The sequence below is a fragment of the Poecilia latipinna genome, unplaced genomic scaffold, assembly GCF_001443285.1.
Source record: "Poecilia latipinna isolate Pla-1442-1.1 unplaced genomic scaffold, P_latipinna-1.0 Scaffold687, whole genome shotgun sequence".
In the NCBI taxonomy this organism is placed as follows: domain Eukaryota; kingdom Metazoa; phylum Chordata; class Actinopteri; order Cyprinodontiformes; family Poeciliidae; genus Poecilia; species Poecilia latipinna.
The window spans coordinates 256,313-266,591 of NW_015113303.1; the positions used below are offsets into that span (position 1 = coordinate 256,313).

The window sequence follows — 10,279 nt, forward strand, 5'->3', positions numbered from 1 at the left end:
AAGTAAAAAAAAAATCAATTTCTGGTCAGATTTAAGTTAAGATATTCCAACTTATGCTACATACATGTCTACTTAGAATGGGCATAAAAATTACAAAAGTAGAAGAGCGTCCTAACTTTTCCCTTAGCTAGAAAATAAATTGTTGTTTATATATTTTGCTTAAGGAGTACGACAATGTTCATTTTTTGAACAAATTTTTCTTTTCCACTGTTTGAAACTGAGATTTAGTTTTGATATGTGAATGCTTCTCAATCAGGCGCTGGGGTGTCCTGCATTTATCACTGAGACACAACCATTTACAAATATGATTTATGTTGTGCAACTGTTCACACCATTACCACAGTCACAACCGTTTTAAAATCAGATGTAAAAAAGGTTCTGAACTCCACCAAGCATCAAAGTAAGCAATGACTGAAATCGTTAAACATTTAGAACCCCTGCAAAAAAAAAAAAAGCCTGGAGCTTTAATGGGCCCCCTGATGCAATATGTTTATGTATCTGCATGCATATCCACATACATGGCTGCAGCAGAAAGCAATACCTGATGTTGAGGAGTTCGAGAGCATTGAGCAGCACCCCTTTCTTCACATCGTAATCAAGCTTCTGATCAGTCCCAAAGCTCGGAGCTCGATTGATCTGTCAAGCAAAGAAGAAAAGGGGCATTTAAAAAATCTTCTTTCTTTCTGTAACATTTTAGAGACAGGGATTGTATGCAATTACAGGAACAGACTGTGGACTTGTTTGAAAAGAAAAAAATCTCTTCCAACGAGCAAAGGAAAGAGGAATGGAGCAAGCAGACAGACAGAGATTGAGGATGTTTGTTTTTTTTTTTCTCTCTTTCCCTTTGAGAGACACTTTAAAGTCGGTTTGGCCTTTTCCTGCAGAAATCTTGTCTGGCAATGATGTGTGTAAACACGAGCGTGAAGAAGAACCTGTCTGTGTGTTTGCGCACCACAGTTTGTATAAGTGACCCTGAAATCTAACGCCTAAATTTGCTCAAAACAGACTCTATAGCACAGCCGCCACTAACATTTCTGTCAGCAATAAAGAATTTCTCAGCTTGGCTCTATCATTTACAGTCAAAAGCAATCAGCGAGATTCAACCGAGCAAGAAAGGAGTAAGCCACATGGGATTTTAGGTACAAAAGCTGGCATCATCCAGGGAATAATTCAAGAGCAGCTTACCTTTCTCAACAGAACAATTCCAAGCACCGGGGTAAAAAGTATTCAAATATCAGTTATTATACTTGACACAACAAATGAATTATTTTTCTCTTTGTTAGCTTCCTTTATGTCTCCTCCCATGGTGAGAAATGGCTTATGTGACACAACAAAAGGAGCAACAAAGAAAGACCTGGCAACAGCAATTGGAACGGTGTCTTCCTATGTGGTGACTTCAAATGACAATGCAACAGATGCCCATCGAAAGGCTGGCGTGGGTTGATAAACCTTGATTGTTCAGATAAGTCAGGTCTCCGCCTGGCATCCTCTGAAAAACACATGAAGCACCCATTTTTTTTTATTTTTTTCTGTTTGGGAACAATAGTTTGGGTGGGTGGTTTGATATTATTAGGATTTCAACGCCCCTAATAGTGGTGCATTTGTTGTGGGAGCTTTTGTAAGTATGTGTCAAAACTGTCAATGAATGTCTTTTATTACACAACAGGTCTTTCAAGACGAACACAAACTCTCGCACACACTGTGACCACCAGGACACTTGTAGGGAACAGATGGTGTTATTTCTATCCAGCTGCTGTAATCCAAACCAACAAAACGTACATGGAGTTGATCAGGTTATCAACCAATTCCTTCGTTTTAAGGCTCAACGATTTCTCGTCTCCTCATTTAAAAGATCTAATTTTTAACTTTACCTGCGACTCATTTACAGATGTAAATTAACACTAATATTTTCGTGAAACCAGCTGAAATGTTACCAGTCTAGTATTCTTGTTGATTGTTTTCTTGAGTGAAAATAATTTTTGCTAAATCTTTGCTTCATTATGAAAACCATGCAATGCGAATCATAATGCCAATCAGAGTATTGGCTCTGATTGGCATTAGAGCCAATCAAGCAAATGTGGTCTTTGCTTTGGCCACATTGACCAAAGCAAAGACTAAAAAAAAAAAAAAAGTAAAGACTAATGAAAAAAAACATTGGAAGACTGCAAAGACTCCATTTCCTAGCCCTGCGCATTAGGTTCACCAGAAAGCTATCTAAAAAAGGGAACCATGTATCCACACAAAATAATCCACAGCGACACTACAAGGACGTAAGCACAGATGCTTCAAAGTCTGAAATTTTTCTGAAATAAAGTTTCCTAAGAATCTTTCTAAATGGAATCCCCTCTCTGGTGTCACAGCCACAGGTGAGGCACTAAATCCTCACCGCTATGAACCGGGCTTGTATGGAAGCGGCTTTGTAAAGCTATGTGTGCACCAATGTGTGTTTTTTGTGTACAACAACCATTTATCAGAAGGTGGGTGATGAATGCCTTCCAGTGCAAAAAGGGAAAAAGGAACAGAGACACTATACAACTCTTTCACTCAATGGAAAGAAAGTATACAATGCGTCCCTCTGTGAATTGAGGACAGAGCTGCACTACGAGCTACCATACCTCACCTCTGCTACAAAAGAAAAATAAGGAAGAGGTCTGTTTTCATTTAGAGTACTCCACAGCTTGACAGCCACAATGAAAAGAGCGCGGCGTTAAGAGTGCGCCAGCCAATAGGTAACAGGCATACTGGCAGTGATCCTGGTGACGGTTGTCTCGTTACTTGTCATCATGTCCTGGTTTGATTTGTGGTGTCTTGATGTAATAGAATAAAACTTGCACAGCAGCGTTTGCTGTCTCTCTTTGCTCCTCGTCGTGTCTTTTTTTTTTTTTCATTTTTTTGTGTCTCTTTTTTAGTTTCACTTTATTTTCTGCTGTCTTTCACATGGTTTTCCGACTGGTCGCCACTTAGCCTCCGCTCTCCATTTGCTAGCCCCGATTCTCTGGTTGTTACCTCTCCTCATTTCTCTCCCCATATTTCTGTGCTCTCCTTTTCCTCCCTGGCAGAGGAAGTTGGACCAGTCTGTTCCTAATGAACCCCTGCAGGCTCCAAAACCCCCCGCTCTGATTTCCTTAAGTGACTCTGGCAGGATTTTAAAAGAGCCCTTGGTTGCTTTAAGACACATTCAATAAAAATGTCAGATGAACAGATGAGAACATTCTTTTTACTCGATCTTTAATTTGGTTGCGTATCATATTGAGACCAAAATGTCAGTTAAAAGGCAAAATGTGAAACGGGTCATTTTTTAAAAATGAAGATTAAATAAAAACTTTTTCACAGATTCTTTTTCAGCGATGAACTGCATCAGAAATTCTCAACGTGTAAAAAAAAAAAACAAAAAAAAAACAGTATCACAAAAAGTTAATGTAAATGATTTTTTTATGCAAAATTTATAACAGAATTATGATCTTCCTACATCTCATGAAGGGTAGACAGATTAGTAGTCAGATTTCTTGTCACTGCCACACTATAGGAGAATGTGAAATTATGTTGATATCACACATTTGTCTGTCCATTTTGCAGTGGAAGTTCTTCTTTGTTTCTTTTTAATCAACTTCATAGTGAAGCAGCTGTTAGTATTGTTGCCTTACAGCAAGAACGTCATTGGTTTGAATCCTGATCTCATGCATCTGCAGTCCTCTGGCTTCCTTCCACACTGTAACTACTTGAAAGTTAGGTTACTTAGAATCTTTAAAAATTGCCAGTAAGGGTCATTGATTGCATGGTTGTTTGTATATCTTGCCTCAAGATAGACACCAACCCATCCTCAAACTACCAATGCATGGAGGGAGGGACAGATGGATGGACAGATGTTTCTTGAGACTGGAAGTAATGTTTAGGTTTGGAAGTAAAACAGCCAGAGTTCTGAATTGAAGAGAATCTGTGGAGAGTGTTGAAGAGGAGGGTGATGGAAATGAAGCCTTCCGATTTCAAAGATTTAGGGCTTATCACCAAAGAGAGCAGACGAAACTGAGGATGGTCAGAAATAAGAAAGACAAGGGTGTTATTACTGAAATGCCAAAAATAAATTTTTTTATTGATTACTGAGAAGGGAATAAATCATTTTTGTCATTTTCTAAAAGTAATACATCAAAGAAAATAACAGTAGTCCTAAATTCCTTTCTTCAAAAACCATACTTCTTTTTTACATTGTTTTATCATCATTTTATGTATAATAAAACATCCGTCCAAAGCTGTTGGAGAATGATATAATGATGAAAATGAGTAAAAAATTACATCCAACCCTTGACCTAACCATAGACAAAAGTCTTTACATGAGCACATAGTGCAAAGCACTCACTCTCTAACAACAACATTAAATGCAACATCCTCAGCCGCAATTACACTAAATGCCCTGCGGAGACTAAACTTACCTACTTCGCTGAAATACGCCTCCTGCTACCTGTCTCTATATGTGATTTCGATCTCCTACGGATTCTGTCATAACACTGAGTTGCAAATGTTGACATGCAAAGATGCATGATGTAAATTATCACTGAGACTGAATGCCATCTACATAGGTTCAGAAATAGCTTTAATGGTACCCGCCTGTACTGTAGTGATATACCAATTAAGAGTGCTTCATTAATGATTAACAAAAATACAGAGTGCGAGGATGAGAATTAGACATTTACCCTGATACGTTACAATGTGAAATAAACATTTGCACTGGACACAAACCAAATTGTTTATGAAGGCAACTGTGAAATATAGCTTATCAAAGGGGAGCCTCATTATTTTTATTTCAACTGTCTGTTCGGGTTAAATTGTCGACAAGCCGCAACTCTGTTTACAGATCATTACAGAAAGTAAAGAGTAGCAGAAAACAGACCAAGAGCAAACAACAGATTTAAATTACTTACTCAATTTGATGTAGTCGACTAATTTCCAAAGCGATAACTCCTCTGGTTTGGACGCGGGGTTTTGTCTAATGATCTCTGACCCCTTGGTGCGTCTGAGAACTGTGATGCGCCTCAGGATAGTTAGTATGTAAATTATTTTTCAAACAGCAAAATCCAATATCCAACAAAACCAGAAGTACAACTGTCATTCATTACTGCTTTCACTTATTCTACACTGTGTGCACAGTCGTATGGGAACTGAGTATTTTGAGAATATTGTATTTTTTTTTACGTTTTTCATTTTCAAGGTGCAGTATGAACATTAAACTTATCTGATTAAAGTGTATTAGGTGGTGGTCAACCAGATCAACCATCTATCTCAGCGTGTGCATGATTACTCGGCAGCCTCAGTCCCTCAGAAAAAAATGGGCAAAAAAGTGACTTTACCAAATGATTTCAAAAGAGTAACAAAAATAAATAAATAAAATGGAAAATAAACAAAAAGGGTTCAACCCCACCATCAAAAACATGAGCTGAAATTTCAAGACTGACATAAAATACCGCACACCAACAGAAAACTATAAAGTCTATTGGATATGTGTGTGTTTGCCAGTGTAAGTGTGCGAGTGGTCAGCTGCAAGGGCTTTTCTGTAGAGTCTGACAGCAGTTGGAAGGAATGAAGACCTTCTGAATCTCTCCTGCCACTAAAGGAGCTGCTCAGTGCCATCAGAGTCCCCTGTATGGGGCAAGAGACTGTGTCCAACAGGCATAGCAACTTATATGTACATTTTATATAAAAAAAGGTTGGTTTAGGTACCTTCTTCATTTTCTCCCCTCGATAAATGAAATCATGTATTTACTCAGATCTTTATCTGATATTAAAATTTGCAAAAACAAAATCTGGTAAAGATGCTAATTATTTTTCATAGCCCTGTATAATTGTTTCTGTTATAAAGAAAACTGATACAAAGAAAAGTAATTAGTTGACATGAAAAAATTTGTACCTGAGGGTTCTCTTGTCCTACAAAAAAAAAAAAAAAAAAAAAACTTTTCTAGTAGAGCAACACAAGACCAACAATCAGCTGCCTTATTTCCCCAACAAATTGCTTCCCCACATTGACATTCATTTTGCCTAGAATAGTCGCTAAAACAAGCACAAGGTCTGCTGGTGATTAATCGCTACAGAAAAAAAACACCTTATTATTCCTAGCAGAGGGCAAACAACCACTGCTTTGACAAGCCTCCCATTTTGCCCCTCAAGAGTATCAGCACAGTTCAGTCGTTGTCAGAATGGAGTGTTTGTTGCCACACAATGGTGGAATAAGAAACGGTGGCAGAGAGAAGGAGAGAGAGAGAGAGAGAAAGAGACAGAGGGAGAAAGAGAGAAACCAAGCGTGTGTAGCAGAGCGACAGAAAGACAGACAGCTAGACGCCCTGTTTAGTCGCTCTCTTGTTTCAGACGTCTTATCAATCACTGTTCTGTTCTTTTTGTGGCGTTTCTTGCGGTTCGCTCGGACACAGGGAAACTCTAGCTGAGCGTGGCGGGCTGCTGCTGATGCTGAAAAGCGAGGGGGCCAGCGCTCAGCTCAGAGGCTGGGGATGGGGAGAGAGAGGCACTCTTTTAAATGACATACAAAGACGAAATCAAGCACAGGCACTAAAGGTGCAAAGCAAACACGACGAAGCTTGCACACACAAATATGATTTTTTTTATTTTTTATCGTATGCATTCCTTAAAAAAAAAGAAAGAAAAAGAAAGAAAGAAGAAATTTCCTGTACAATTTAAAATGCTGGTAAAAACATCCTTGTACGTCCCACAAATCCACCGCATATTTAACTCTCACACAACACAGTTTCTTGTGGCACTCAGTAAATATGCCATTTATACCTTCCCTCTCAATCACATGTAGCGTCACCAACTGCTGTGTGTGTGATGATGAATGGATAAATGCTGGGGTATGTTTTCAACTGCCCCACATACAAAGACTGCGCTTGCCTAATTTGATACTTATTCCATGAAATAGTCATGTTGGGGGAGAATGGATGTGGATAGAGACAGGCAGTCCCATACATCATTCTAATTATTCTTTAATAAAGCTCATATAAGCCAAACAAATGACAAAAGGTCAATACTGCCACCTAGGGTTTGTAAATGGAAGGGTACACCACTGGCGTTAAGAAACACACATGTATAATATAGGAATAAATCCTGCAAACATGCAAAGATTATTCAGAGGTGGAGAGGAGACTGCAAGACGGCTGATATTGTAATATCAAACTGTACTTATTCTCTACTTTTATTATTACCCCACATAATCATGTCAGGATGAAAACTATTTGTACAGATCTAGTAAGTGAGTTTCACACTAAATCACACAGAATACCTGATAATGTTTGCCTTGGCTGTTCCAGAGGTTAGGAAATTCGTCCCAAGTTTCCTGTGGATATAAATGAAAGGCAGGCTAATCTTTAAATTCCTTCCTTAAAAGCCCTCAGAAAACAGTTAAGAAGCTTTAAATTTCACTCTTGCGTGAAATACGCTGTCATAAAATGTTCATCTCAGCCTCTAAAGGTGAAACACAACATAGTGCCCCTGTTTGTGTTTGGAGAAGGAAAAGAATGTCTTTCTATCTTCTTTGCATTGATTTCCATTCAATTTTTATTCATTCCTATAGCCCAACCCAGTTGGACTATAGGAAATCCCTGGTTTACTTATCAAAGTGTGTGTGGGTGTGCTCCCCTCAGAGAGAAAACAGATAACTACACCCTTCCCAAAAAGAAAAAAAAAAATACTTGCTATACTTGTCACTTAATTCATACATGTTTCACGGATGTGGGGTTTTCCTGCTTTAGCTACAGTATGTGTAGCACCACATTATACAATGCTTCAGTTGAATTTACAGTGCCAAAAATATAAACAACGTTCAACCGCAATTAAGTTTGGCTTCTGTAAAAAAAAAAGAAAAAAAAAGAAAAAAGGGCCCAGGGCTTTGCAAACAACACTATGGTAGTGGAGCATCTTCAGATCCAACCCATGAAAATCAAATCTCAACTTTAAATCATCATGGTCAGACCGCCTTCTTTGTGTTATTTTGTTTGGCCCAGACTCTGACTCCTTACTCACTGTAGCTTTAGGTACTAAATATATGTCCACTTTATCTTTGACATAGGCTTGGTGAAGTTGGTTAAATGTTTGCAGTTACTTTTCGAGACCCTGAAAAGCTCTGGCAGCCCCTAACCTACATGCCTAACACTACGACTAACCTGAACTCAATTCAAAGTCTTAAACCTAATCCGTAACCCCTATGGGGCCAGAACTCTGGGGCCCATAAGGAGCAATGGGTTCTCACAATGTAGTATTTGTTGAAAAAAACAGGAATAAGAAATGCTAAAACACACACACACACACACATGCACACATACTTTCTTATACTCTAACTCAAAGCGAAAGGAAGTCTGGATTATGTTGGCAGTAAGGGATGGACAGGGAAAACCAAACTCATCTTGAAACGATTGGGTACAGACCACAGAGAGGAGAAAGTTGCAGGAAGGGGCAAAGAACTGCTGCCCTTAGGCTAAGAGGTCTGTTGTAGTCTGTTGCCATGATGCCTGGTCTCTCTCTCTTTCTCTCTCACCTACACACACACACACACACACACACGCAGAAGCTCAGACACACAAACAAATCTGTGCCTCAGTTGACCCTAACCATGCTCGCCTCATTAGCTGCCAATCACTTTGAACAGACGCACTAAAAGGGAGGAAGGACCAGAGGTAGGAACACAAGAGATGAAGGAAGAGATACAAGTTTAGTTGTCATCAATAATCAAGCTGCTCTTGTGCCGCTGTCTGATGGTCGCTCAGTCCAAACAATAACACCTAAATAACCATAAAAGTGGATAAAATAGATTTCTTCCTTTTCTCCTCACTCCTTTGCTTCCTGAATTGCTCTGTCTGTGTGTTTTAAGCCGAATCCCTCATTGGCTCTTTGAGTGGATAAAACGAATGGGTTGTGGGCTGGAGGATGGCCAACGACACGCACACACACGCAGACACACATTGCAGAAGGCTATTCCAACATGGACTAAGACCAGCCCTTCTCAGTTCCCCCCACACCCCCCTGTCCCTCTCCCCCCCCGCCCTCACACACACAGAGACACACACGGAGAGAAAGACAGGCTGTTGACACACTAACACAAAACTACAGACACATCCTAAGTTGCAAGACTTTTGATGTATGTTTATCATGGAGGCTTAACACGTGTGACAAGAACACAAATTAAAATTAGATTCACAGATGCTGCACACTTGCACACTTTTGCACGCTCGTTGCGCCTCTAACAAGCAGACCAACCAGCCTTTTAAGATGTTGGGAGCTCACCAATAAAAAGGAAAAATAAAAAATAAAAAAATCTGCCTTGGGACTGAGCAAATTTTCATTTTTTTAGGCTCATTACAAACACTTCCTTTTTGTTTAGAGCTGAGCAGCTGGAGTTTTATGGTTGATGAGGGGAAACAATGAACAACAACAAAAAAAAATAGCAAGAAGAAGTGAGCCAGAGCTTATAAGCTTATAATGAGGGTAGCCTTCAGACCACTGATCATAGCAGTGGGAATCATTGTTACCCATCGGAACCTCATGAGAACATAAATTGGGCCCTTGTTGCATTCAGGTTCAGATATAAACAATGGCTGAGACTTAATGTTGCATGCATGGTTACAAATCATGTTTTGGTTACTGGTATCAAAGCATTCCAAGGTATTAAAAATGCTAAAGTTTTCCTTTACATCATTCCTATGGTTTTAAAGTTCTTTAAACCACATGGAGAAATGGCAAGAGGAAGCAGAGTTTCTCTAGCTGTATTTGAACTGAGGCCCTCCACTATTTGTTGCTGCACACTGCTGGTCAGCTGGCTGAAGGTATATTTTTTCTTATGTAGCTATGAGTAACACATTAACATAAACTATTAAAAGACACGTAGCAGTTTCTCTAAGCATAGGGTCATTGTTACAACTACTTTTGGATCTCAATTTCGAAATAAACTGCTTTGCAAAGCAAGTGAAGGAAGTTTATTTATGCAGGACCATTCAAACACAAGTCGACGCAAAATTATTAGCATTAAATCAAATGAAATATATTAAAATAACAAAAACCCTAAAGCATTTTCAAGCACTGCATAAAGAGAAACAAAGGTTAAATGCTAATTTAATCTTCAGTCTCACACTTAAATCACTCATCAGTGTTTATATATATATATATATATATATATATATATATATATATATATATATATATATATTTTTTTTTTTTTTTTTTTTTTTAAATTTTTTTAAAATTTTAAAACAAAAAAAAAATAAAACTGGCCCCTGGGCGGGGCTTTACT

General features: G+C 38.7%; 1 protein-coding gene across 6 annotated transcripts in view; it reads right to left on the reverse strand.

Annotated features, from left to right (window-relative positions):
- The window catches only part of ttll7 (tubulin tyrosine ligase-like family, member 7), a 73,108-nt gene that overhangs the window by 46,152 nt on the left and 16,677 nt on the right, over positions 1-10,279 (reverse strand). For all 6 annotated transcript variants that reach the window (XR_001426456.1, XM_015044694.1, XM_015044695.1 and 3 more), the window contains one exon: positions 542-636. Coding sequence is in view for 5 of the 6 variants with exons in the window: in XM_015044694.1 (XP_014900180.1) it covers positions 542-636 (95 nt within the window). In the remaining variant the exon portion in view is untranslated. The remainder of the gene's footprint in view (positions 1-541; positions 637-10,279) is intronic.